Source organism: Diorhabda carinulata, chromosome X (genome assembly GCF_026250575.1).
Source record: "Diorhabda carinulata isolate Delta chromosome X, icDioCari1.1, whole genome shotgun sequence".
NCBI classification, from domain to species: Eukaryota; Metazoa; Arthropoda; class Insecta; order Coleoptera; family Chrysomelidae; genus Diorhabda; species Diorhabda carinulata.
The window spans coordinates 4,723,338-4,750,726 of NC_079472.1; the positions used below are offsets into that span (position 1 = coordinate 4,723,338).

Consider the following 27,389-nt stretch of genomic DNA (forward strand, 5'->3'; position numbering starts at 1 on the left):
AATTTGCGTTGAAAACCACTACTTTAAACGCAAGTTGGTCGACACAATCCATTTCGATACTTAGATGTGAATCTTTGAAATTTGGGCTTATACTGCAAGCTCACTTGAACTGAATGAGACTTATCAGTATTTATGGTGAATCCTATATATAATAGGTTAGAATTTACGTTGAGTACTTTAAACAGAAAAGTAGTTTCACTTGTATCAATTGCTTCTATAATACGAGTTACCTTAATTGATAACTAACTAGGTATACAGTTTTATTATTGTTCAGTATGTACATACTTTGAAATGATTACAATTTCTCAATGCTTCACTCAAATAAACAACATTATCTTGGTTCTATTGAGCTATTTCTTCGGTAAAATCGATGCCGTCTCATATAATATAATAGGTCAAAGTGTTCTAGCTGATTTAAAATGATTCTTCAGTTGAAGCTACATACCTCTAACGATATTGGGGATTCTCTTCATTCGTTTTTATTGAAGGACATTTTCTCGCAGTACATACCCAATAGTTGATCCTGATATGCAAAAGAACGTATCAACTTTAGGATTGAGCTAGAAGAAATTGCAAATACGTTCATGATGAACTCCAGCCGTTCTTATGTCTCGAAATGCTTTGTTTGTATGAAAATTATTTTTTTTTATATGCTTCTGATATCTATGTCTCGTACTTATCAAATATCTAGTAAATAAGCCACATTTCCCATTGAAATTCAATATAGAATGACGATTCCGGTTTTGTCTCTTTATTTGACCCTTAAATGGTTTCTATTCATTTCAATTTCTTTCTCTTATTCGATAGCGTTAATTTCTGTTTTATTTCTTTTGTTTGCTTTTATGTATTGTATCTTGTTTTATATTATTAGTAGTTTTGCCATTATGTATGATTCATATTTCAATTCTACAAGAGAAATAACTAGCCAGCAAAGGAAATCTTTGACCATCGAGCTAAGAACTAAATATGATCCGAGTAGGCTAAATTTTGCGAATAGGGTGCATGAGAAAGAAATTCAAACTTTTATTCATTAATTTTGGCTGTTGCAATAACGAATGTGTAAGCTAGTGCATTGCCTTGATGAAACAACACCTTCTTCCTAGCCAAATGCAGCCGTTTTCTCTTGATTTCTTCGCTCAAACGCTGCAATAAGTTCGCCATTGATAGTTTTTCCTTTTTCAAGAAAGTCAATGGATATTATCCCACGCGTAGCCCTAATAACCGACGCCATGACCATACCTGCAGATTGCCTTCTTTGGAGCCGGGTCTCCCTTTGCAGTCCATTGTGTTGATTGTTCGTTTGTTGTAAGTGCGAAGTGATGGACCCACGTTATGAAACAGTTCAAAAATTTGGCTTTATTTTTGTGAAACTTTGCCAAACACTCGATGGAAACATCTTTAAGACGCTATATTTGTTCTATTGTGAGCAAACACGGCACCCATCTTGCGCACAGCTTTCCCATGTCCAAATTTTCAGTTAAAATGCGATGTACCACACTTTTTGAATGCCTACTATGTCTGCTAGCTCATGCATTTTCAGTCAATAATAATCCAGGATTTTTTTCAACATTTCTGGAGTCATCACCTCATTTGGTCGACTACTACGATGTAGATCTTCGCAGGTCTTACGGTCTCGTTCAAGTACACTGGTATTTTTCAAGCAACTATCGCCATCTCTAGGTCAGGCTAGGTACTTCTGGGAACATCCTCAAATTGATCTTTCTTAGATACATTATTATCATCATGTTAATCCTCCTTCAAAATTTTCTTTCTCGACTTTCTGAAATGATAATTTCACTTTCAACCATCCCTAATCAACATATTAATTTCATCACATTTTGAAACATATTTTTAAGTATGTTCATCATTCTATTTTCAGAATAACCTCAACGTACGAAAAATTTATTTTATAATCATACAATTTGTGAGTTCCAATATAAACGAATATCAAATTAAAATTTATTCAAAATTAATACTAAAATTTGAAATTAAAATAAAAATGCTAGTAATATTCAATTAAAATTATAATAATACATTTCAGTAATCCCCTGATTTGTTGAATCTATTATCAATTATATAATTGATTTCAAATAACTGCATTTAATTATTGATTTATAGCATCCTCGTGATTATTTTATAATATATACTGGAAGGAAAATGAACAAATCATTCGGCGTAATATTGTATCTTGATCTGTATACTATTTTTCAAATCTACGCAGTTGAAAAAAACGAATTTTATTCATATCAAATGCAGTAGAAACAGATTTGGGCTCGATTATTGAGCAGTTCTAAACTTTATAGATCGATAACATTATAATAATTTTGTCAATTATCATCATTATTCTTGCAAGGATCATCAGAAAGCATGTAAAGGAATTTTAGACCCACGGTAATATAAAAACTTTTTAAGAAGATCAATAATAAGAGTTTATTTACATAGCAATGATTACAATATTTGTATATCCGTATTTTCCAGTGCTCGAATGAACCTTCGCTTAAATTTGAAAAATAGTATGTACACGTTAATTTATTTATCCATGTTTTACTTCCCCAAGGATACTCGCTTCAATTATTTTGTTCTAAGATAGTAGACATTCAAAAAATTTGCGTAGGTCATATCCTGCATGAAAATTCGGGCATGAGACAGCTTTCCCCCGCATTTGCTTACTCCAGACAACAAGCGTAACCATGAGATCACTTCCAAGCAATGTTGGACGCTGCGAAAGTGCAATCAGAAAAAATATCATCTGGCAACAATCAACGATCCACTAATATATATGGGAAACCAAGGAACAGTCGAAGAAGTAGACTTCACTCGGCGAACGTGTTCAAATGAAGAAAAACACTATTGGTCTGGGGTATAGGATCTAGGATCTAGGGTCTAGAATGATCTACATCTACTTCCTGAAGAAGAGTGTCATTGCGTTCTACTGTGCCTAATTGTGGAACTGATTTGGCGAAGAAAAAAGTGTTGTTCTATAAAAAGAACGCACCGGCTCACACCTCCGCTCTAACCACGATCTCATTGGTCGAATTGGGCAACGAATAGATATCCAATACAGCGTACGACTTCATTTTATGTCCAAATTTAAGAAGCACATAAAAAATTCATACAAAATTGTGAGGACTACTTTGGAAACCTCGAAAAAACGTGTTTTTCAGACAGGTCGATGAAGTCAGGGTACTCAGTGACCGTTGGGTCAAGTGTATCCAAGTAAATCGCAATTTTTCCAGTCTTTCCGTTTTTCTGGGATTCACTTTATACCCTTCAGCTTTCTTCTATTCTATAAGTTTATTCCATCATTTCATCACTGCTACTTATCAGGTGTACAAAGTGAGTTATTGACAAAAAATTGTGAGCCTTATGTTCCTAGTAAATATATGTTTTTAAGTACGATACATTTCCTCATATTCAAATAAACCTCATAATCATTGTTCTTACAATATTCAGTTTTATGAAATTTCGGAAAATAACGTAATTTAAATATAGGTAGTGCTTCCCAAAAAAGCTGAAATATACAAATGCAATTTGAAAAAATTAGTTCACTTCTCAGCATTCTATTTGAAATTGTAGCCTACATTTTACTACTATTTATTTACAGTTCATTACATGTTTCTGTTCTTAGTTTCTTACTATCGAGCATCTATCTACGAGGATGTATTGATATTTAGTTAGCCTAGACCAGTTCCGTGCATAAACAAAATATTGTGTTACCATAGCAATGAACAATAACTTAGTAGAAGTGTCAGTGTAAAGTTTGACGTCAAAAAAGTAAACCAGAGTTACGCAATAAATTCAAAGAAAAAAGATGTCCACCCACAAATTGAAGTATCGAGCCATCATCAAGTACCTGTATTTAAAAAGGTTAAGAAGTAAGCAGATTTACGAAGATATGCTTAATATCTTTGGTGATCAATGTCCTTCGTATGCGACCGTGAAAAATTGGACTGCAAGCTTCAAAAGAGGTAAATTTTCCATTGAAGATGATGACCGATCGGGAAAGCCAGTTTCTGTGTCAGTCCCCGAAAATATCGATGTAGCTCATGACATGATTTTATCAGACCGTAGAATTGGGCTAAAACGGATATTTGAAGCACCGAATATTTCATACGAACGCGTTCATCACATGGTTCACGTCAATCTGGACGTGAGAAACATTGCTGCAAAATGGTTCCCCAAATGTTTGAATGTTGGCCAAGAGCGTGCATGGATGAGACTTGGGTACATTTTTACGATCCAGAAATAAAGCAACAATCTATGGAATGGCCACACTCTGGTTCTCCAAGACTCATGAAGTTTCGTGTCCAAAAATCTGTTGGAAAAGTTGTTGCTTCAGTTTTTAAGCAATTGCCATGGAGTAATTATGATTGATTTTTTGGATAATGGTAGAACAATAACTGGAGATTAGACATTAGTGACCACTCTATGGGAAAAAATTGAAGTTAAAACACGCGGAAAGCTATCCAAACGTGTTTTGGTTTTGAAGAACAACGCCCCCGCCCACAAATGTCATGTTGCCACGCCAAAAATTTGTGATTTAGGGTTTTAATTACTAGAACATCCCCCTTATTATATATAAAAGCTTACTTTTTGGTGTTTTATTTTTGAATGTTTGTCAATCTGGATTCTGGATTCTAAGTTGCAATCATGTATCGAGTTCATATCTAAACGAGAATAACTCTTTTCTTCCTAACTTCATTAATTTGTATTTAGGAAATCATTTTGTTGAATGGTTGAATATGTTGAATGATTTTATCATTATTTTACTTTTTATAGACATTCTATTCCTACGAATGAAGACGTTTGCAGAATTTGGCTGCAAAGAATAAGTAACCCCAAGTTAATGCTTGCAGATACATTATTATCATCACTTAGAAAGTATTTCGCATAATACTTTTGATTCATCCACAATTTGATGCGACAACTAGCTTCGAGCATTTAAAATTACTCGTTATTTTCAAATTTCCCGCGAAATTGTGAATCAATTCTCAAATATCCCGCGCATCTACAGCGTTAGCATGGATATGAATAAAATCTTTGATTATAGAAATCTTTTTTCCTTGTCTAAGGATCAAATGAATAACTGGTACGGAGCCAGTCGGAGAGATGTCGCTGGGATCGAACTTTGTCGTCAAATTTTTATACAGAGTGTATATAATCGTGTATATAATCTTTGGCAGCAGTTATTACACTTTTTTTCTCGTTTCGAGTTGTCTTTTGTAGTTGCTTTTCTATTTCTTATCTGTCTTCGTCCTCACTCGCTTTCAGTTTCTGCACATTTCATTTTTTACCCTTTCACTATATTTACCATTGTTTCGAAACACCCAATATAATACTATAATATACTATATATATACTATAATATACTGAAATCTCACCCTGTATATATACACCTTTCGAGTTATTTATTCTCTTACCCTTTTATTAATGAAGAATTCTAAGGATTCAATATTTCTAAATTTAACGTAAATATCATCATTGAATTTTATTTTGAGCGATGATATTTTCCTAAAAACATTCTAAAAACATTTTCAGTTTTATGCTCAGAACGTGTTTTGTCTGAAGCGTAAATCGACAAAAGTTGTCCCTTTGCGGCCATTTTACTCTCCTTTGAACTGTGACAAACTGTCATTAAACATATTCCCAAAGCAGAGGCCGTGTTCTTTCACGTGAAAAAAATATTCTTCTTATTATAATTTTTTTCTCATTTGAGAGTCTTAGACGCGGTCTTGTCGGAAAAATAAATTTTTTATATTAAACCCTTTATAATATTTAATGGTACTCAATTAACTTTACTTGAGTTAAGTAAATCGTCAACTTAATTGGGTAACTACTAACCATTGCATGCTTTTAGCATGTTTTGTACATTATTTTTCTTCCAGAACTTTTGTACTTAACCCCCCTATATACTGGGCGTTCATAATACATTAACATACACACTATATAGCTCCTAGAACATATTTCGAAATATAAAAATAGATAATAGAATATTATTGACACAAACAAAACTACTAACTAAATTAAAAAGGAGCAATGCAAGATGGAATCGATTAAGGTGCAAATATATACACACTACTAAACTCAACCCTTCCAGAATGCACCCCACAATTAACGGTATTTTCCGAGAAGATCTTACTACCATGCTTCCATTACTTCCAGTTAAGTTATCAGTCCTATTCCTCACTCTCTTTTCGATTACCATGGATTTAATGAGGGTATTCGGCAATAATTTCATTCTCTTCAACATAGTGCTAGACCAGTTATGGGCAAAGTACGGCCCGCCGGCCAAGTATTGCCCTCGGGCCAAACTAATCCGGCCCGCAACAGAGTTTTGAATAAACACGTATGGTGGCAGTCACGACAAGTTTGCCGATCAGTAGGTAGAGGGAGGGAACACTTCGTAAAAGTAGGATGAGGGACGATGGGAAGCCCCGTGATCGGGTTAACATAGACATTAACTACATCTGTGGGGAGCATCTAACATTAAATAGTCAGTGTAGTAAGGACCTAGGAACGATCTCGAGCAGACGAACGGCCACAGTTTCATTTTGTTTGTTATCAAGTTTAATCACGTAGTTATTCCATATCAACTGCCCTCTGAGGCTGTGTCGGGCTTGTGGTTCTATAGTGTTGCTTTTGATTGTTACAATGACAAGTAAAAAACGTAAAGAATGATAACAAGATTATAGTAAAAAGGAATCACAAAACACCAGACTTTTCAACATATTATCTATATCAACATAACAATGTTCAAATTTGATCATCGAAGATTTCTGAAGAAGAGGAAAAAACTTTCTGTGCAGTTACTATATCCAATACAAAAGTTGTGCAGGCAGCTGCAGTTAAGTTTTTATTTTATATTCATATTAATTTTGGAAGTTCACCAAACATCAATGTTTCATACCTATTTCCAATCAATTTTGTGGTAAAAGTGTATATCCATGATGATCTTACTCAAAGGCCAATAAGAATTGTTGCTGTCATCACTCATTTATTCTCTATTACCGATTATTTCACTTTAAACTATAGTTTATTTTATAAATAAAATAATAAAGCTTTCGTAGTCCCTAGGAGTATCACTTCTTTCAGTAGACAATTAAAATATTTTGTATTTGATACTCGTATGAAATTTGTAAAAGAACAGATTGAGTTTAATGTATGGAATATCTCAATTATCTCGAAAACAGCTTGAACGATTTGTATAAATTTTTGTACGCAAAGGTCTTGTGATACAGCCGATATTATGGTGGTATCTACATTGTTGTCAGATCTTTCCTTTTTCCGTAAAAAAAATGAGCTCAGTTATTTCAAATGAATCATCCTGTATATTTTTTGCTATTCGAAATTCTTAAGAAACACTGATTATTTTCTAGTTAATGTTCCCTCTATCTAAATGCCATAGTTATAGCTACATTTGAGTTATCTGCGCCGAAGTTAAAATAATACATTTAGGTGAAAATAAAAAATTTTACGCTTCAATAAATTACTATTGTTGAAGTTTATTGAAAGTCAAAATCGATCGTTTATTTCAAAAAGAACGAATTGATATATGAATGATATTAGGATGTGGTGATAGAAGTCAACAAGAAACATGTAATATCTTTAATAATTTATATCCTAACCTAAATCCGAAATAACAAGATCTATTGTCAGTAAATTAGTAGAAAAGATTTATCCAAATCGGAGCCGCAGGAAATCTTCATCAACTGAAAACAAATTTTTCGATGTTTGTGTCCTGTTAAAAGACGATTCACACTTGAGTACTAGAAAAATATCCTGGGAACTTGATATTGATGACGATTTTGATAGACGTGAAGAGTTTGATAATAGAAAAATATTACAATCAAAAGGATTGAAATTTTTTAAGTAATGTTATGTTTCGCGATGAGGCCACTTTTTGTATTAATGGAAACGAAAATTGTAGAGACTGGTCACGTAACAATCCTCGTTGAATGCGTGAATCCCACATCCAATATCCCGAAAAACTGAATGTATGGGCTGGAATAATGGTAACTTAAATGGTCCAGCGTATTTAGATAGAACTAATCTAAACTGTTAAGAATACATTGCACAGTTTGGACTTTCTTAATATATGAAAAAACTCACAATTGGATGTTCGGGATAATTATACAGCTTAAGCTTGTTTTCTTGGTGGTAATTTTTCGGTTTATGCAGTAAATGAAGGATAATTATAAATTACTGGTGAACCAATAGACGTTCCCTGTATGGGTCCTTTTTCCCAACTAATCTAAACTGTTAAGAATACATTGCACAGTTTGGACTTTCTTAATATACGGGAAAACAATTGGATGTTCTGGGTAATTATACAGCTTAAGCTTGGTTTCTTGGTGGTAATTTTTCGGGGTAATTTGTAAGGAAGAGCATTGAAACAAAATAGAATTTCTAACCTTTTTTTTGCAAAATCGTACTTATTGAATTAATCCAATGAGACGGCTATGTAATCTTTAATACACAGGGCATCTAGCCTATCGAAACCTTTCTTTATTGTTCTATACAGCTTAAGCTTTATACCTTGGTGGTAATTTTTTGGTTTATGCAGTAACTTAAGACTAGTTATAAATGACTCGTGTACCAATATAAATTCCCTGTATGGGTGCTTCTTGTCATAAAAATATGAAAAGATCCTCACATGTTTATCAGTTTATCCCATCGGACATTGCTGACTTTCAGACATTGCTGTTTTTTATATCAATTTTGAAAATAAAACCGTGGCAGAAATGGGCGCAATAACGCGAATATTTCCATAAACAAAGAACAAGGATGTACTTAACAAAACAATACAGACTCACGTGACAGATTCTGTGTTCATAACCTCACAAAATTAAAGACTTAAACTAATAAGTTGGCGAGGTCTTAGTTCAGTTTTTATTTAAATTTACTGTTATTTTTCTGCACGAACTACAAGTATCATTTCAGTGTCTTTCATCTAGTATTTTAATTTGTTAACTCAAAGTTTAACTTTCAATTTTGAGAGCATAAACCAAGTTTAATGGTTATAAAAGACCGTGATGGTAGATTTATGAAAATTTTAGGAAATATTTAGATTATTCTATGATAATATTCAAAATAACTATAATCATTTTGAAGTTTTGCATTAGAAATTAAGTTTGTTCACTCTCTGGTACATAAAAATAAATTGAAATAAAAAATTGACTTCCTCCGGCTTTTTTTTTTTTCATTTCACAGTTCATGAGTATCTTTATAGACTTCATTGTGTGATAAAAGCCTCTAATGAACAAAATATTATGTTGATCATTTTTATTCAAAACTTTCCCGTTCGTATTAATCGATAAACCACATTAAAGCTCAGTTCATCAAGCATATTACGATGAAAAATATGCTTCCATGATGTATTTTTATTTATAAACACATTAGACTTCCACTGCTTTCACAGCATACGTTCAATATATTCTTCTCATTTATTTTCTTTCATCACCTATCGAGTCGTATTCCCATGTGATATTTGGAGTCATTAGGTGATTATAATAAATTCTCGTGTGCCATTTCATCATTACCTAACCATTAGGCTCTGCGCCAAACGTAGCTCATCATTCAATTTTTCTTTGATCTCTTTTTATACCGAGTTAAGTTTGTGAATTATTTTAATAAAAATTTCAGAGAAAATGATCTTTATGGAAAGTTCTGCGTTATTTTAAGCTATAAGTATATACCACTTCAGGATCTATTCATTAAATTTTACAATAATACATTCTAACGAATTTTCCTTCCATATTGTCGAGCGATGGTCGAAAACAAAAATAATAGTGTCTGTTATTTGTTCACTTTATACAAGGGCGTGGTTATATTTTATCGGCGAGTGCGACACCTACAAAATTCGAACGAACTTTCAATAGTCTTAAGTTTATGGCAACAGTTTTTGGGACCAAAACGGTGGGTTAGTTATGGAGTTCAAGCAGCCTTAAACAACAATTAATGCAGATTCATATTGTGGAACTTTTGCTACGCTTTCGGAAATTTAATCAAAACAAACGAAGAGGCATGTTGAATTCTGGAATTATTCTGTTCCACTACAATGCCCTTCCCCACAGGGCTTGTGTATCCCAACGACTCCTTCAGTAATTTCAATAATCATTTACAAACAACATATAGTCCCGACCTAGCATCGAGTGATTTTTATCTTTTCCCTAAACTGAAGCAGTGACTTGGTCCAACGTGGAGGTCAAAGAAACCTCTACAATTCACTTCCAATCATTAGCGGCTACATTCTATGAAAAAGATATTGCAGAGGTTGATGACAGATATGACAAATGCTTTAATCGTCAAGGTGATTTTGTAGGTACTCTATAACTTTTGATAATGTAGATATATAAATGTTCAGTTTGATTTTATTTTAGAAAGTTTTAGTTATGAATCGAGTTTATAATACCTGCATAACTAAAGTATTTTGAGTAAACATTTTTTCGTACCGTATAGTGGTCAACACATTGTAAAGCATTTGTACAGATTGTAAAACGTGAACGGTATGGAGATGTCAACCTATTCAATTCAAATTTGTTATTAATTCTCCCCAGGCCTTTTTTTAATCCCTTTCTTGAAACTCTTCGTTTTCCCAGGTAAAGACATATCTTATAAGATGGTCATTGGACATAAATTTCTTTTTTTTTTGTTAAGTGCCACCCTACCCTTTAAAAAGAAATCATAATGAAAAATATGTCGCATACAGAGGCTACGAGGATGTATTGATATCTAGTTAGCCTAGACCAGTTCCATGCATAAACAAAATATGGCGTTACCATAGCAACGAACAATAACTTAGTAGAAGTGTCAGTGCAAAGTTTGACGTGAAAAAATATTGGAGTATCGAGCCATCATCAAGTATCTGTATTTAAAAGGGTTAAGCTGATTTACGAAGATATGCTTAATATCCTTGGTGATAAATGTCCTTCGTATGCGACTGTGAAAAATTGGACTGTAAGCTTCAAAAGAGGTAAATTTTCCATTGAAGATGATGGCCGATCGGGAAGGCCAGTTTCTGTGTCAGTCCCCGAAAATATCGATGCAATTCATGACATGATTTTATCAGACCATCGAATTGGGCTAGAACACGTTCATCACATAGTTAGGTTCAATTTGGACATGAGAAAATTGCTGCAAAATGGATCCCCAAATGTTTGAATGTTGATCAAAAGCGTGCAAGGGTAGAAGCATCGCGTTCGATCTGTGCTCGATTTGAGACTTCTTAAACCGAATTGTTACTATGGATGAAACTTGGGTACATTTCTACGATCCAGAAACAAAGCAACAATCGATGGAATGGCGCCACTCTGGTTTTCCAAGACCTAAGAAGTTTCGTGTCCAAAAATCTGCTTCAGTTTTTTGGGATTGCCATGGAGTAATTATGATTGATATTTTGGATAAGGGTAGAACAATAACTGGAGATTACTATTTGACATTACTAACCACTCTACGGAAAAAAATTCAAGAGAAAAGACGCGGAAAGCTACCCGAAGGTGTTTTGTTTTTGCAGGACAACGCCCCTGCACACAAATCTCATGTTGCCATGCAAAAAGTTCGTGATTTAGGGTTTGAATTACTAGAAAACCCCCCTTATTCACCAAATTTGGCTCCGTCCGACTGTCATCTCTTTCTTCAACTGAAAAAAAAGTTTATAAGGTCGTAAATTTTCTTCAAACGAGGAGGTGATAAAAGCTGTGGAGGTCTGGTTTGCATAGCAAGAGGAAACAGTTTTTTTGAAGGGTCTAGACACGTTGCAGGTTCGCTGTAATAAATGTATCCAATTAAGAGGAGAATATGTTGAGTAATAAAATATTTTGACATTGAAATTTTGTTTGTTTCTTTAGTAGGCTAAGAATTTTTCAATATACCCTCGTATTTAACCGAATATACTATTAAAGTTAAATATTAACTCAATATTAAATTATTTAGATAATTATTTTAAATCTCAAGTTGATTATTAAAAACTTATAACACGAAGGAGTTTGAGATATATAAAAGAAAAATAAATTTAAATGAGGATAAAAGAGTAGCAACATTAAAGATAAAAAACGAAATGAAAGAAGAACGAAAGCTTAATGATAATATCGATGTAATAATTCGATAACTGATGATAATAAAGATCTTGTATTGACGTCGAAACAATCAAACTTTTTTTTGATCTCTTTCGTTTCCTTTTAAATAAAAAACTAACATTGATTGTGCTTTCACACTAAATAAAAATATATATGCATGCTTTTCCCCTTAAAACACACTTTATAGTATATTAGTGTAGTAAATGGTTCCTTAATATTTTTCCAGTTTACTTTCGAATTGTTTCTCGCTTTCTCAAACTGACCAGAGTATCATTTTTTCTGATCGATGTTACAGGAAACAGAAGGACGGCAAGTGTCAGGTCTGTGGGATACAGTGACCTTTTTGTCCTCAGTAAAAAGGACATGTGGGATGTCCTCAAGGAATATCCCGCTGCTCGAGTGCGATTGGAAGCGATCGCTGTTAAAAGATTGGAGAAATATAAGAGGGCACCTTTGGAAAAAGGTAATATAAAAAATAAACAATATATATAGAAATAGGATGTTGAGATTTCCGGTAGAATAAACACTGATAAATACTTTTCAATTTCAATACTTTTTCATTTCAATTTTTACAATGTGTCTCTGCAGATAAGGTTCCACAGGAAGCGGATAATGTATAAGTGCTGCAGTGTCTATGCAAATGGAGGATGAGTTAGTATAATTTTGGGCAGTTGAATGCAAACGGGACCGTATCAACTTTACTAACGACGAGCGTTTCTTTTAGTCAAAAATTGTGATAACCATCGATATAGTCAGAAACTTCGATATAAACTTTACAGAATACCAAATTTCTTACCACGAGCTAACACTGGTTCCCAATGTACTTTTGAATATATTAATATACTTTTAAATAGCATTTCAGGTCGAGAAAGATTGAACGAACATAATTTAATGGAGGAGGTGTTACCTTGAGCTTTCAGCGAACTAATCTAAACCAAAAACTAAGTTTTTGGTAATTCATCTGCACAAGTTGCGATCAGTACTTTCACACGCCAATTTGTTTCTACTTCTCTAATATTTTCCAAATTTGCATCTCTCGTCTTCATCTGCTTCCTTCTTCTCTTTTTTCAATGACCCTTTTAGCAAATTTTTTTCCCGGTATCCTTTTAGTACACCCCAACCATATTACTCTTTGGGCTTTAATGTATCTTGTTTTTGATGTGTATTTATACAAATCCTTCAGTTTGTGGTGTTCGGTTACGTTGAAGGATAACGCTTACGTCTTATGCCACCTCCGGGGATTACAATTAATTATTTCTATATGTACAATTATATATCCTATATAAGACTGTATAAATCTTTTTAATGACTTCCAGGTCCTTGAGGGTGTTCCTCGTCTTCTTCTTTTCTACGGTTGATACATCAATGCTTTCTTCAGCCACCTTTTCAGCTCCATCCTCTTCACATATCCATACCAAAGCAGTTACTTATTCTGTATTCTCTCTGAAGTCGTTTGTACTCGACCTGTTCTTATATATGACTGATAACTATCTGTTTCATGGCGTCTGTTTATGATTATAGAGTTTTTATATCAATTCCTAAACTTAAATACTCAACAAAGTTTCTATCAACCTTGTCCTCCCGTAGGTTCCACTTAGTTCATATTCATTTATGACCTTCGTGGTTAATAACCACCACGAGTTCTTCGTTAGCTCTTCTTCTCCTTCATTTGGTTTAATTTTCCCAACAGTTTTTTTCATTAACTTCCTTTTTCATATAATCAGTTTTGTTTCTTCTGCCTTTGTTATAATCCATGTTTAATTTTATCAAGAAGATTCAAAAAAAGTAACTTTGATCAAAATATTTCGACCTCAATTTGAAAAATAAGCTGGATCTGTGTTACTCCAGAAAAGTAGTGAATCTATTGACCCGCCCTAGTATTAGTGTTTTCTATTATTAATATATTGAAATTTTTTTCTATTTATTTATACGATTCCTATTCGTGGGGTTGATTATTAAAACACTGTCACTTATGTTCTTAATTTATTCAAATACTATACACTACACTTAACTAACTTTTAATAATTAACTATCACTTAACTAACTTAACGAATTTATTGAAATTTTTCGATTACTTTGCTAATTCGTTCTGTTCACAACGACTATTTATTATAAACTTAACTAAACTGCGCTAAACGAACTCGCTTATATATCCAAACGAAGTTCTGAAGAATTCTAGAAAAATAAAGAAACAAAATAGATAAATAAACTGACCTTCCTAGAAATTATTCGAAAGAAACAATGTAAATAAACCGCTTGCTATAAAAACGGATATAAAAAAAACATGAAACGGATTTCGCGGTTTATAGAAAGTAAGTCAAAGTGTGCCTTCGCCAAATTTTAGAATTTCAATATATCTAGGAAATACCGATTCTGGGGCGGAGACCCGTTCGTAACAATATACTGATTTTTATAAAAATTACAATTCCTTGAACAGTTTGCGTGAGTTTTTTCTCTTGTATTTTCCTTTGTACTGAATTTGAGGAAATAACCAATCAGTCTATAATTAATTAACTGTCAATGTTCCCTTCAGAACTCGATAACAACACCACTGAATGAGAGAAGGGTCATCTGTTTATTATCGTAAAAGGTCTTAGGTTCCTTTTTAACGTTCATTTTTATGTCTTCATATTAGACGACTTCACCGTCTATCCAAGATAACATAGAGCAATTAAAGAACGAACCAGAAGCAATAATGACATTAAATTAACTTTACAGTCCACGATATTCGTAATAAGGTCAAAGGGGGAACATAAAAATATGATACGCGACATAACTCTCAAATTAGAAGTGATTATATGGAGTACAAGATGTTATGGTGGTAATAAAAGCGTAGTAGCTAGTGACAATATGCTTTAATCTGTTACATCTTCATATTTTCAAAGGCTGATGTATTACATTTTGCAACAGGATTACATAAAGGGCTAAAACAAACACTAACACTGTTGTCTTTGTATACACAATTTATGGTAATTTTCTTCAGAATGTCTTTTTATGGCGAACGGTTTTCTTGGCATGTACAACCATCTAAAAATCTACATATTTCCTAAGCCATAAATTTTATCGACTTAAGCAAAGAGTAATTTTTTGTTGAAAGATCGTTTGAAAAAGTTATTTTTGCTATCTTTAGATTGTACAGATTGTCTCTGTAAAAGATATGGATTGTTAACCATTAGGCATGCGCTGCCTCTGGCCTTCAGATAGTGGTGTAGAATTATTTATTTCGTCACACATACTACATGTACATCCGTAATCATCCATCAAAGATCCATAATGTTCGAATGTATAATTTTGATAATATACTGCAATATAAGCTCCGATTTTGCAACTTTAAGGCCCTATAACTCAGAAACGAGGTTGTATGAGAAATTTTTATGTCACAGCATTATTTTCTCGACCCTCCCAACTCCTTATGACAAATTAGACTACATCGGGAATTGAAAGTAACCTAGTTCTTCAACTGGTCCAATGTCTTATTTTTCCAAAGACCAATAGGAATGAAGAACTGCAATATAGTCTGAAAATAAAAATACAAATATTTCAGGTATCAACATCTCTACAACTGTCAATACAGACACACCTGTATATGAATTTCAGTATCTGCTAGTTTATACTCTGAACTATCATCGTTGTTATTAACTGTTGCGCGCTGTAATCTGTTCTGTTGGTTCCAAAGTAACTTAAAATTTCTCATATTTTTTATAAGTATATGGAACTCAATGTGGCCTGAGAAAATGTAGAAATAAAAAATGGGGTTTCTTGTAAACAATCTGCCCTCTCTCGGCGGTTCTGGTTATTAAAGGGTCAGCATATGTTGATTGAATGAAGGACCTCCAACCAGTGGAAACTTAATAAAACTCGATTTTCTTAATCATTGGTATATTTTCAACTTGAAAATATTGAATAAATTTTTGTATTCATTATTCGTGATTTCGTGAAAATCGTGACAACGCTGTGATAATGTTTGAGCGAGTTCCTTATCTTTTTATCGCACTTATAGATAATACAAATAGAAGTAATTCCATTTATGTATATTTGTAAGAATAAAAAATTGGTAGCACAACCTCAAATATATAAGATTTGATATCCATTTATAATTTAAATTCTTCTTAAATATCATTTTAGATACATTCAATAATATAGATTCATATTTACAGCTGCTATGGGTAGAAGTCAATCAACGCCAGGTTTAGTAGAATCTAGGGGTAAAGTAGCTCTAGAAGATATGTGGTTACCTCCAGTTTTACCTATATTGACACCAGCTTATCCCAGATCTTTAATTAGTTCACCATCCAGACTACATACACCAGACTCTCCGGGGGCCATTTCTACTAGCAGTGGAAGGAGCGCAAGAAGTCATCATATAGCAGGATCTCATCAAAGATCAGGTATCCCTTTCCTTGCATTTCAAAATTTGTGGTCAATATTTTTAATTCAAAACCAATTCCTCCAAAATCTTGGTAACAAATACAACAACTTTTACCAAAAATAGACAGGCTTCGTCCGTTTTAATTGCCTGGATAATTCCCTTACATATCTTTTTGTCGTCTTCCATTTATCCCATGAAGATTCTTAAGAATTTGATAATCCTCTGGATGTCGGTGATTTTGGAATAAGACTTGGTGACTCCACAGACATTCCACAGATCCGACCAACCAGATCTGCAACTCTGGCTGTGTTGTATCTATAACCCTTGGCTCTATTATTATGTCTACGTAAATTTTACTTTTCCTATAATTACCTGTGATATTTTTTCCGCCTAGTCTAGGGGGTTGGTCTCAATTATGAAGAATTTAGCCTGTCTGCAGCCATTTGACTGGAGTCTTGCCTTTCTGTTTCACCTCAATCCATGAACACACTGTTTACACTATACCAACACTCACTGTCTGACACAGTTTACCTTCAGTCGCTGAAGACGATAACTTGGTAATCGAAACGCGCGTCAGACAGTGTAATTGTGAGTGTTGGTGTAGTGTAAACAGTGTGTTCAGTATGAATATTACTAACGGTTCCAGAAATCTCAACTTAATCCATGAGTAATTGATTCCCACTGCAGGTTCTTGTCAGCGAAATCATCTACTAACTCAATAGAATTTTGACTGAATACTAAATTTAGATTATACTTAAAATGGTTATAAATGGATTATTCTAACCTAAAATATCATCAAAAAAGAATTGTTTTCCACACGTGGGTTCAGATGAAATGGGAATTTCATTCTCAAAAATCTGATATTAAGAATATGCAAGCAATACATCTAGATAAATTTATTTCACTCTGTATATTACTGCAAACGTTCCTTGTGAACATTTATACATCAGTTTCAGAAATAAACTTCGTACAAATGGTAGAAAAACACTGATTTTATTTTACGGTAGAACGAAAGTGACACATTTATTTTAGTCAGACGAAATGGTCAATCTCTTTTGTTTACAAAAGTGAGTACAGTATCGGATTGCTTAATATTACAAACAAAACACAAAAATTAACTAACAGGATAATGGGAAAAATTATTCCTGATTCAAAGGCTTTTATCTTGTACCAAACTTATAAACAAAACTTGCTTTACTGGAATATAGTATAACTATATGACAATGTGTGTCGTCGAAAGATATTTATGTTTGTCACCCATTGCGATCATTTGTGCGGAAAACGTTTCCAATATAGATACCCAATCCGACTCTGTTAAGCCAATTTTCTAGCGCTATAAAAACGAAAGCGAACAACCAGATTGACGTTTGAATCTTTTATTCGCATGTCCTGTTGCTTATACACAATTTGAAATCCTCTTTTCGTTTAAAAATTCATGGATAGACTGCGGCGGTCAGCTTTCCACTTTTTTTTAATGAATAGCAAAATACGTACATCAAACGTTATTCCATACCATATTTAAAACACAACAAATAATCATGTCGATTGTAGATTGGAAATTTTTTAAATAATCAAAATTTCAAAATATTATGCCATGCCTTTATCAAAAAAATGGTTTTGTTTCGATTGTTTATTTCTGTGTATTTATTTCTATAAGTATGAATGCCCACCCCATAATTCAATTATTAAATTTCAAAATAATTCACTTTTTTCAACAAATTTCTCTTTCGTATTTTCAAGCGAAGCTCGAAACGGTGTCTTACAAATCCAAAGATATTACCTCAGATCAATAAATATAAGTATCTACCTTCTACACTGAAAAGAAGATTGAAAGAAACTTGCTGTTTTGGAAAGCTGGCTCGGTTAAAACATCAAAATAAAATTAAAAGATTGCAGTGACCTAAAGAACATGTTTTTGGGTCAAAGGATGTTTTAGCGCAAGTCAAAGCAAAAACAGATTTTAGATCTGTAGTTGAAGGGATTATGAAGAAACCCGACCTCAACCTGATTGAGTTATTGTCGGACAGACTGGACAAGGAAGTCAGAAAGCAGTATCCAACTTCCACTTCACAGGAGGTGACAAACTTCAGTTTTAATTTTTTTTTTTTTTTAATTTCAATAAAATTAGATTCTGCTGGATTGGAGACTCTGTAATTTTCATGCTCTCGCAAATGACTAACCATGGGTATTATTCCAATATTCCTGTTACATTATACTTTATTTCATATCTTTTTTTTCAAGATGAAGTTTCAAATTCTTCTTCAAATACTTAATACAAATAGACATTTCTCCAGGGTGCGAAAAACGATGGATCTTTACATCGCCTTTTGCACCCAGTTATCGGTCAGTCAGTTGGAGACGGATTATCCTTTTATTGAGGGAATTTGCTCGGAGAAATGTCTACCTGCATTAAGCATTTTTAATTGCAAGGTCACATGGCGTGGTCTCCACAAATATTTTTCCCAAAACAAATAGCCCTAGAAAAAAAATAAACACTATTTTCTTTAATAAATTGAGAGGAAACCGTTGAGATGTAAAATGTAATACGATCCATAACAAATACTGGAAATGATCACATACCTGTACCATACCCTGGGAAAATACTGAACCTCTTGACTAATTTGCTTTTCAAAATGATTCATAAACAATTCGGGCGGATGTAATTTGGGCGCTAAAGGATTAATGTACTTTTTACAACATGTAAACTAGGCGCCAAGACCGAAGGGTCATTTTAATCTTATGTGTATTTTGGGCGCTAACCGACTGAAGTACATGATTTATGAAATACAGTTATTTATTAAATCACCGACATTTATAATAAGATATATTTTTGTATTTTTAGATTTTCCTATAAGAGAAATGACCTATTATCACTTAAGGTCTGAAAAAATTTACCGTTAGAGGGGGCTACCTTGCACTTTTTTCAAATGAAATATCTGCCCTTAATAAAGTTTCCTCACAACATTTTTGTAACACTCTACAGAATAAAGTAAATTTTATATTTCTTTATATTTTTATTTAGTACATATTACATATAAAATAAGAGATTTACATAACCTAACCTAACCTAACCTACTTAAAGATCTATCAACTTTCCCTCTATTGGGTTATTTTATGACTCGACCTACCTGCACTTCTTAGCGCCGAAAATACATGTCGGATTATCTACCCTTCTTGGTCAGACAGGTAAAGAAGGATGGTTAGCGCCCAAATTACACCCGCCGAACAATTCAGTCATAAACGGTGATAGGCAATTGCCTATTGCCGTTTCTTCGTCGTGTTTGTAGAATTCGTTGTTTGACTGCCAATATTTTTTTAACTGCAAATATTCTTCGATTACATCAGCTCCCAAATAATTAAATCTCAGTTAGTCCTTAAGGTATTTCATGGATCGGCACGCTGGGTAATAATGAATTTACATCAAAGGAAATTAAAATTCCCTCATCTTCAACTTCTGTATCTGTATTTTTAATGTGAGTTGATTATTTCCCAGCGTGCCGATTCTGCAGACTTTGGAGTCTTGGAGACCTTGAGGAATTACTGAGATCTCAATTTCAATAAAAATTCTAATCTATTCAACATCTCAAAATACTAGTTATGAGTTGTGTTCTTTTTCATTACTGGACAATATTTCTGGACATTATTTGTGGAAACACAGCTAAAGCCTACAGTACAACCCTATTAATATTTCCAAATGTTGATATTTGGAAATAGGTTAATAAAAATCGTAAAACGACTAACAAAATAAAATACCACAACCAAACTAAATAATAGTTGAGGCCCATACTCAGCATGAGCGTATTACTGATTGAAAATTAGAATCTTGATCTCAATTTCAGGTACAACTTTGCAATGTGACAGCATGACTCAACTTGTGACAGCATCCGGAGCTACAAGTCCTGTGCTAGGATCTCATGAAGCATTAGAAAGTGAAATAAAGCGACTTAGAGAACGTTTGCAAACGGTAGAGTCGGAAAACACGGCGATGAGCATCAAGCTCAATCAGCAACAATGGGAACTTGAAAACAGATTAGCGGAAATTGAAATGCAAATTTGTGGATCAAGGTAAATTTTCACTTTATTCTTACATTAAAAATGTTATTCGTTGATAATTCTTGTACTATCGATATCGATAAGTATATTTTCTTTTTTATTGAGTGACAACAAAGCCCTTAAAAATGTTTACATTCTACAGAAGTGGTCCTCAACTTTTTCCAAAACACAACCTATTATTCAATACTCCCAACTCCCCGTTCCAGTAATAATATTTATTTATGATGTGAATGTTGAAAGTGATGTTTTATGTTGTGAATGAAAAATTTCACGAAATCACCTTCAACACAAATGTCATACAATGTTTTTTGTATAACTTCCCTATTTTGATAAGAAAATGCACGAATTTGGAATGACATTGAACTTCAGAACACATTTTAATATTCAAATAATCGCAAACAAATGCTTATTTCCAAATACCAATGACACTGTCATTTAAATTGCGTTATTGTCCAATTTTTGGAATTTGTTTGGCGTTTGCTCAGTAAAAAAATTTCGTAACGCCATCCGTATTTAAGATAAAGGGCGTTGAAGAAAACATTATACATATTTTTCATGATTTTGCCGCAACTACTGGCAACATTGTATTTAAATTTTATAATTATATTTTCTGGCATGCAACTTTAACAAATTTATCTTGCCTAGTTGATTTGATATGTCAGATCAATCTTTGAATCCAAGTTATAATAATAATATAATGTTAAAATAATAAAATATAAATTATAATAAATAAAAATAAAATAATAATAAATAATCGAAATAAGCCGTAAAATCATATTGTCCTTTCACTTCTTAGAATTGCTTTATTCAAATACTCAGCCAACTACATTTGTCTGTAACTACCATGAAGCATTAAACAACAAAAAAGCTTCGAGATCAGAGCTCATATTTTGAACTTAGCGTACTAGATTTTATAATGACAGTTGAGAGCATTTCTCTAAAAAAGTGTTAGTGGTAGATAAAAATTCTACAGTCAAGTCTTCAATTAATGATATTTACCACTCTTTAAATTGACAATCAGTGATCTCCGGAAAAGACCCTCTATTAGAAACCAGTTTTCTAGAGGGCATGAACTATCTCAAAATTTTAAACATATGATAGAGCTAGACACACTTATTTTCAATTTTTAAACTGCTGGTCACTTTGAAATATTTAGCAAACAAACTATTCGAGGTAATGACCTCAAAATAATCATTTAAAAAAATGTCGTTTACATATTATGGATGATTCAATTCTAAACTTTCAATCATCATTATTTGAGTTTCCATGTATGCCTCTGTTCTGTGTTGAGGCACTCTGTATATAAATTTGGAATGTGGATTGCAAAAATTTCATTCGCGTTCGGCATGATTTAGAATTGGACCTTTAACAAACAAACATTGTTTTATGGCGTATGATAAATAAACGCTTTGTAGATCACTTAAGAATTTTATTTGTTTGTAGGTCGTCAAGCAGTCTAGCAGAAGAAGAAAATGAACGAAACAGAGAGAGCATTATTTAACAACAAAATCCGCTGCCTTATCAAATTTTGCAAGCTTTCGTGCAATATATTGTGTAATGGCGGCGAAATGAAACTTTTATCGATATTTACGAATGATTCTAGTGAATTTTAAATTGAACAAACTTTTATAAGTGTTCCGCAGTGGTGCCAACAAACTACGAAATATTGAGGAAAACGGTATTCAAAAATCGAATACTTCCTTTCATCATGAGATACTTTAACAGAATATTCGCTAATTGATTCAAATTTACGAAAACGATAATGTTTTTCAATAAAAAGAAAATCGGTTACTCTGATACTATAGATAAAATTATATTATACCGGGACTTTTTTTTCATTTCGTTGGTGTGACTGGATTTCTGTCAAATGTCATTTTATGGTTATTTGCGTGTTCCGCTTAATTTTTGACGTCATATGATATCTTATAGTCAAATTAGGTTGAATATTTTGACTTCATTCGTTATATTTATTGAGATGGTTTGTTAATCGCTTCTTGTATTTATAAAAACAAAATACATGACGGGACTTTGTTTTCATCTCGTTGCTTGACTGAATTACTGTCTAATGTCGTTTTATGATTATTTCAGTGTTCCATATGACTTTTAGTGACACTTTATGATTATTTGCATACAAGCTATTTTGATTTTGATTTATTTGGTTATATTTATTTTAATAATCATATCATATATTTATAAAAATGAAATACAGAAATCAATTTCTTCATCTCTTGAACCTTACACACCTTTTAAGTATAGATAATCATCATACTTTAGATTTATTAGAAAATTTCTTCAAGTTGCTTTACAATTTATTCGGAGCTTTGCGCACGGAGTCCATGGGCTCGAAACTCAATAGGTCAACATACAAGAATCAATTATCCATTGAATTTTACAAAATTCTTCCTACTTAGAACACAGATAAGTAAAGCGATTGAGAAATTGAAATAAATCTTTATTTACCTTAAAAATTGACATTGAAAGTAAAGACACATTTTTATTATACTAGCGCCACGATTGGTAGGTGACTGAACTGAATTTGTCTTGCCGAAATTTACAAACAAGTTGACTTTGTTATTGGGTATGTTTTGAGAGCGCATAGATTTGAAAAACGGGAATTTAGAACATACATTTGAAGTTTTGCGAACCCATATACTCAATTAGGAGCTCAAATTTTGCAAGCAACTATAATAAGCATTTTAAACTGAATGTTGATAGTCAATCGTTGGAACTGCTAGATGACAAGAACGCGGAAGATTTTATTGTCCCCTTGAACCCCCAAACATAAATATCAAAATGGACAACATTTTGTATATATTCATTATTTTTCCTTCAATTTCAGAAAAATAGAAACGTGATACATCTTTCACATCTAATATTTTAATATTCCTTTTTTTTCTATGTGATGTGGAAATCTTTAAAGCAGTATTTTTTTCTTGTAGCATAAAGTTATACTACATTTCTCACATACAGCTTGAGAGACTTCTGTATGCCTAAAGAATTTGCAAATAATACTTTTTTTCTAACCAAGCTGGATTCCTGCACTATGAAAAACATGTTGCGCAGGATCTTTTTAGCCTGAATGTCACTTTTAATCTAATTGCGGCTCTTGATTGGTTTTTTCTGTCCAAAATTGCACAAAGTTTCAGCTACCTCAAGTCTGAAATGTGTAAGACATATCCTTCTCATGGTTTTGTGATGCATGAAGCCACGCGTTTGCCATTGTGAGATCCAAGAGTTGTTAAAAAGCACATTTTTGTCACCTTTTACTTCGCACTAAAATTTTATAGTATCCCATAATACTGTCAACTAAATCACCACCACCATGTATGGATTATATCCACTAACTTTTTTTTGTCATTACGTCCAGCGTGATCCTTTTTTTACCCTCGAAATTTGACACCATCGTATCAACTTTATTGTCTTCTCCAAGCAACATTTGAATTTCAATATCATCAACATTGGTTCAAAGTTACTATCACCTCATCATCGTCATAATCCATTCCATCTTCACTGTCTTCATCAGTAAGAAGAATTTCAAAATTTCATTCTTACGAAGGTGTTAACGCCGTGAAAACATTCTAGAAAAAGTAACTTTTTCTACTACCGTGCGCAAAGTACGTAGTATAGACAAAGTTTCGAGTGCGTAAAACTTTACGCACTAATGCGTAAAGAAACATACTTTGAGAAGTAGTGTGTAAAAATGTATCATTAAGGTCTCCGTAGTGTAGTGTCTAGAGTACGAGGCTCACATGCGGGAGATCCCAGGATCAAGTCTCGCTGATGCCATTTCTTATTTTTTTACTTATGTAGTACCTAATAATTATTTTTAGGTGGCATTTGGAAATGTCGAAGTGAAGAGTTGACAAAGTTAATAAATTAAGTTCATCTATTACTTTGTTAATTTATTCAAATCGTGATTAAAATGTTCTAAATATTAATAAATATATATTTTATAGGAAAATTATCATTGTATTTTGATGAAATTTTGGCTAATAGAAAACATATTGTAGGCAATTCGTGGGCAAATGCCTTTTTTCAATTCATGTAATTGTCGTATTCGCCTGCCGCTCATGAGACTTTATTCATTCACGAAAAAAGGCTACTTTACACACTTTGTACTTCAATAACTATTGTATTTGGTATACCATAAATATTTTTTACCCTCGCTAATCAATATTACATAAATGTCACAAGCACATACAAATACAAAATATATTATCAAATATCCAAATTTAGGCACTTACCTATTTATTTAACTGAAAACTGCGTCAATTTAGTCCAACAAACTATTTTTTTATGAATTTCAAATTTGAAATGGTGAATGGACTATTGAAATTAACTTTATATAATATAATCACACTACCATTTTGATTAACGTATCATTTGAAATTGGCACTTTTCCCATTTGCTTCAAGCATCGAATTATCGCCCAATTTCAATCCTTCCCACTTTATCTAAGATCATAGAAAAATTGATCAAAAAGAGGCTTCTACTCCACTTCAGAATTAGTTAAAGGCTCAATATTTTACAATGCAAAAAAAATGCACAATCACTTGCCAATTGAAATCAAATCGATATCATCTTTTCCTGCATTTCGCAATAACTTTAGGGCATATTTACTGGAAAGTGCCTTCTACTTTTTGAACAACTTCTATTCTAATAATATTTAATTCCGGGCATGCTGCATACTGGTTTAATTTTGCTATGGACTTATATACTAATTATTATCTTTTACTCTTATCTACAATTTTGCTACTCTTTATGGTTTTATTCTATATATTGAAATTTTATTTTATTTGTATCTTTATTTACTTATTTTTATGTTATTTTTTAATTTTTATAAGCTTTTGTCTACAAATTGTAAGTAATTTTTTGACAATAAAGCATTTCTCTCTATATACTAGTAACGCTATCTCTGTGTAAAATCGTTTATTATTTCGTTAATACGGTATGTACCTTAAAGTTATAATCAGTTAAATCGATAAAAAAAGTCCACATGGATTATGTGGGATCTTTTTTAGTTTGTTACAAAAATGTCACAAGGGTTTACAAGGGACTATAGTTAAAGTTAAAGTATTATATTATTTTGTCAAAAAAAAACATTTTTTTTTCTCATTTAAATAAAGTTTATCCAACCATCAGTAAAAACAGTACACTTTTATATCGATTTTTAGAATCGATAAATATTCGATTTTCGATTATTGTTAACCTCAATAAAAATTGTAAATTTTTTCGAACTGAAACAATTGGACGTTACTTTAACACCTTAACACCTTTAGTGAAATTGTTCATAACTGACTGCCAAATTTTATGTAATATAACTTTAGATAGAAATAGATTAAATAACTAAGGATAAAAATTGAGATTAAATCGATTAGATTTTACTATAACGAATAAAATGGCAGATTTCTTGAACCGTTGATTGTTAATGGTTATGTTGAGTAGAGCAACGATTTTTTTAAAATATTGATATGCAAGAAAAACGACGAACAAAACCTGAAACTTCATTTTAATACAGAGCGATGTTATTTTTTCTACAATTACTTGTTAAATGAAGCTTTTCACATTCTTGTCTTTGATTCGTTGGTGAGTGTGTCCACAATCTTGCGGCACAATTTTGATTTAAGGTACTAAACACCAGAAATCGTTTTCAAACTTAGAGACCTTAAAATGGATGAATTTCTGTGCACTTAAGTCAAAATAATTAATTAAAATAAGCTTTATAATTTTCATATATGTGGGATTAATTTTATTTTCTTTCCAATTGAATTTAAATTTTACAACCAGGGTGGAAAGTTTTCTCAAGAGTATGAGAATGTCAAAAAAAAACAAACGTACCTTTATTAGTAGATATTTCTTATCAGAATCTCAGCAATTGGATTGGTGTCAATATGTTTGGTGTTTGTGTCTTCTCAAAAATGAACATAATTTTGTTACGTGGATATATCAATGTTATTTTTTATACTAATAGTACTTCGCAAAATTCAATGTTGTGATCAAAGTGTAGACGCCTTTAAATTCTTAAAAATATACCAAAATACACTTACGGAAATATACTTATTTTTGTATTTCTTCTCTATTTTTCATGTGCCAATTATTAGTTTTATCAACATCGTTATTAATTATATAGTTATTATTTACAATAATGAGTATTTTTATAAATGATACACGTTTTAGATATAACTAGAAACGAACTTATAAAATAAAAATATATGAATTGTTGGTCTACTCAAAGATCAGTGCCTTTATTTGTGTTTAAAACAATTTTGTTTGAAGTATTTTTGAGTAAGAACGGCATTTAAAGGTCAACGATTTTTATTATCTGCCAAATAAATGTATATAAAAATCTTTGTATTATTATCAATCTAAAAAACAGACATTTTTTACAACCATCGAGAAAATTAGGCTGTTTTTTTATATTATTCTTGCAAAAATAATTCATCGACGACTATTTTTTCGTTATTAACAATCTTTTTAAAAAATTGGATCACTTACATACGAAAAATTAGTTTCTTTAGTTGATAAATCCGTCTATTTTTTTTTTTCGCTATAAAGCTTACAATTTTTCTTCGAATTGACATGTTGAAGAGAGGTAATCATCAGTTTTTTTGTAAGAAATCTTACACACAAGTTACTTCGGTTGAATAACTATAATCGTCAAGTGTCAGATGATATATTCATGGATTGCTATCTGTATATCGACGGTTTCAGTCGATATTTCCACTCCATTAACATAAAATAGTCCGGGCTACCAAGGTTTTCACCTCCGATTTCCATGAACCTACTTTGATTTCAATGAAATTTTGACAACATGTAAGGACTACCTCAAAAAGCAAAATCTCCAAATAGGGGGTGAAAATTTTCATTTTGAAAATAACTACTGAAATTAATAG

General features: G+C 32.3%; 1 protein-coding gene across 2 annotated transcripts in view; it reads left to right on the forward strand.

The window, feature by feature from the left end:
• The window catches only part of LOC130901196 (cyclic nucleotide-gated channel rod photoreceptor subunit alpha), a 386,005-nt gene extending 363,963 nt beyond the window's left edge, over positions 1 to 22,042 (forward strand). For both annotated transcript variants that reach the window (XM_057812379.1, XM_057812380.1), the window contains exons 11-14: positions 12,370 to 12,537; positions 16,232 to 16,462; positions 20,283 to 20,508; positions 21,940 to 22,042. In XM_057812379.1, the coding sequence (XP_057668362.1) occupies positions 12,370 to 12,537; positions 16,232 to 16,462; positions 20,283 to 20,508; positions 21,940 to 21,997 (683 nt within the window). In that variant the 3' untranslated portion in view covers positions 21,998 to 22,042. The remainder of the gene's footprint in view (positions 1 to 12,369; positions 12,538 to 16,231; positions 16,463 to 20,282; positions 20,509 to 21,939) is intronic.
• The last annotated feature ends 5,347 nt before the right edge of the window (positions 22,043 to 27,389 follow it).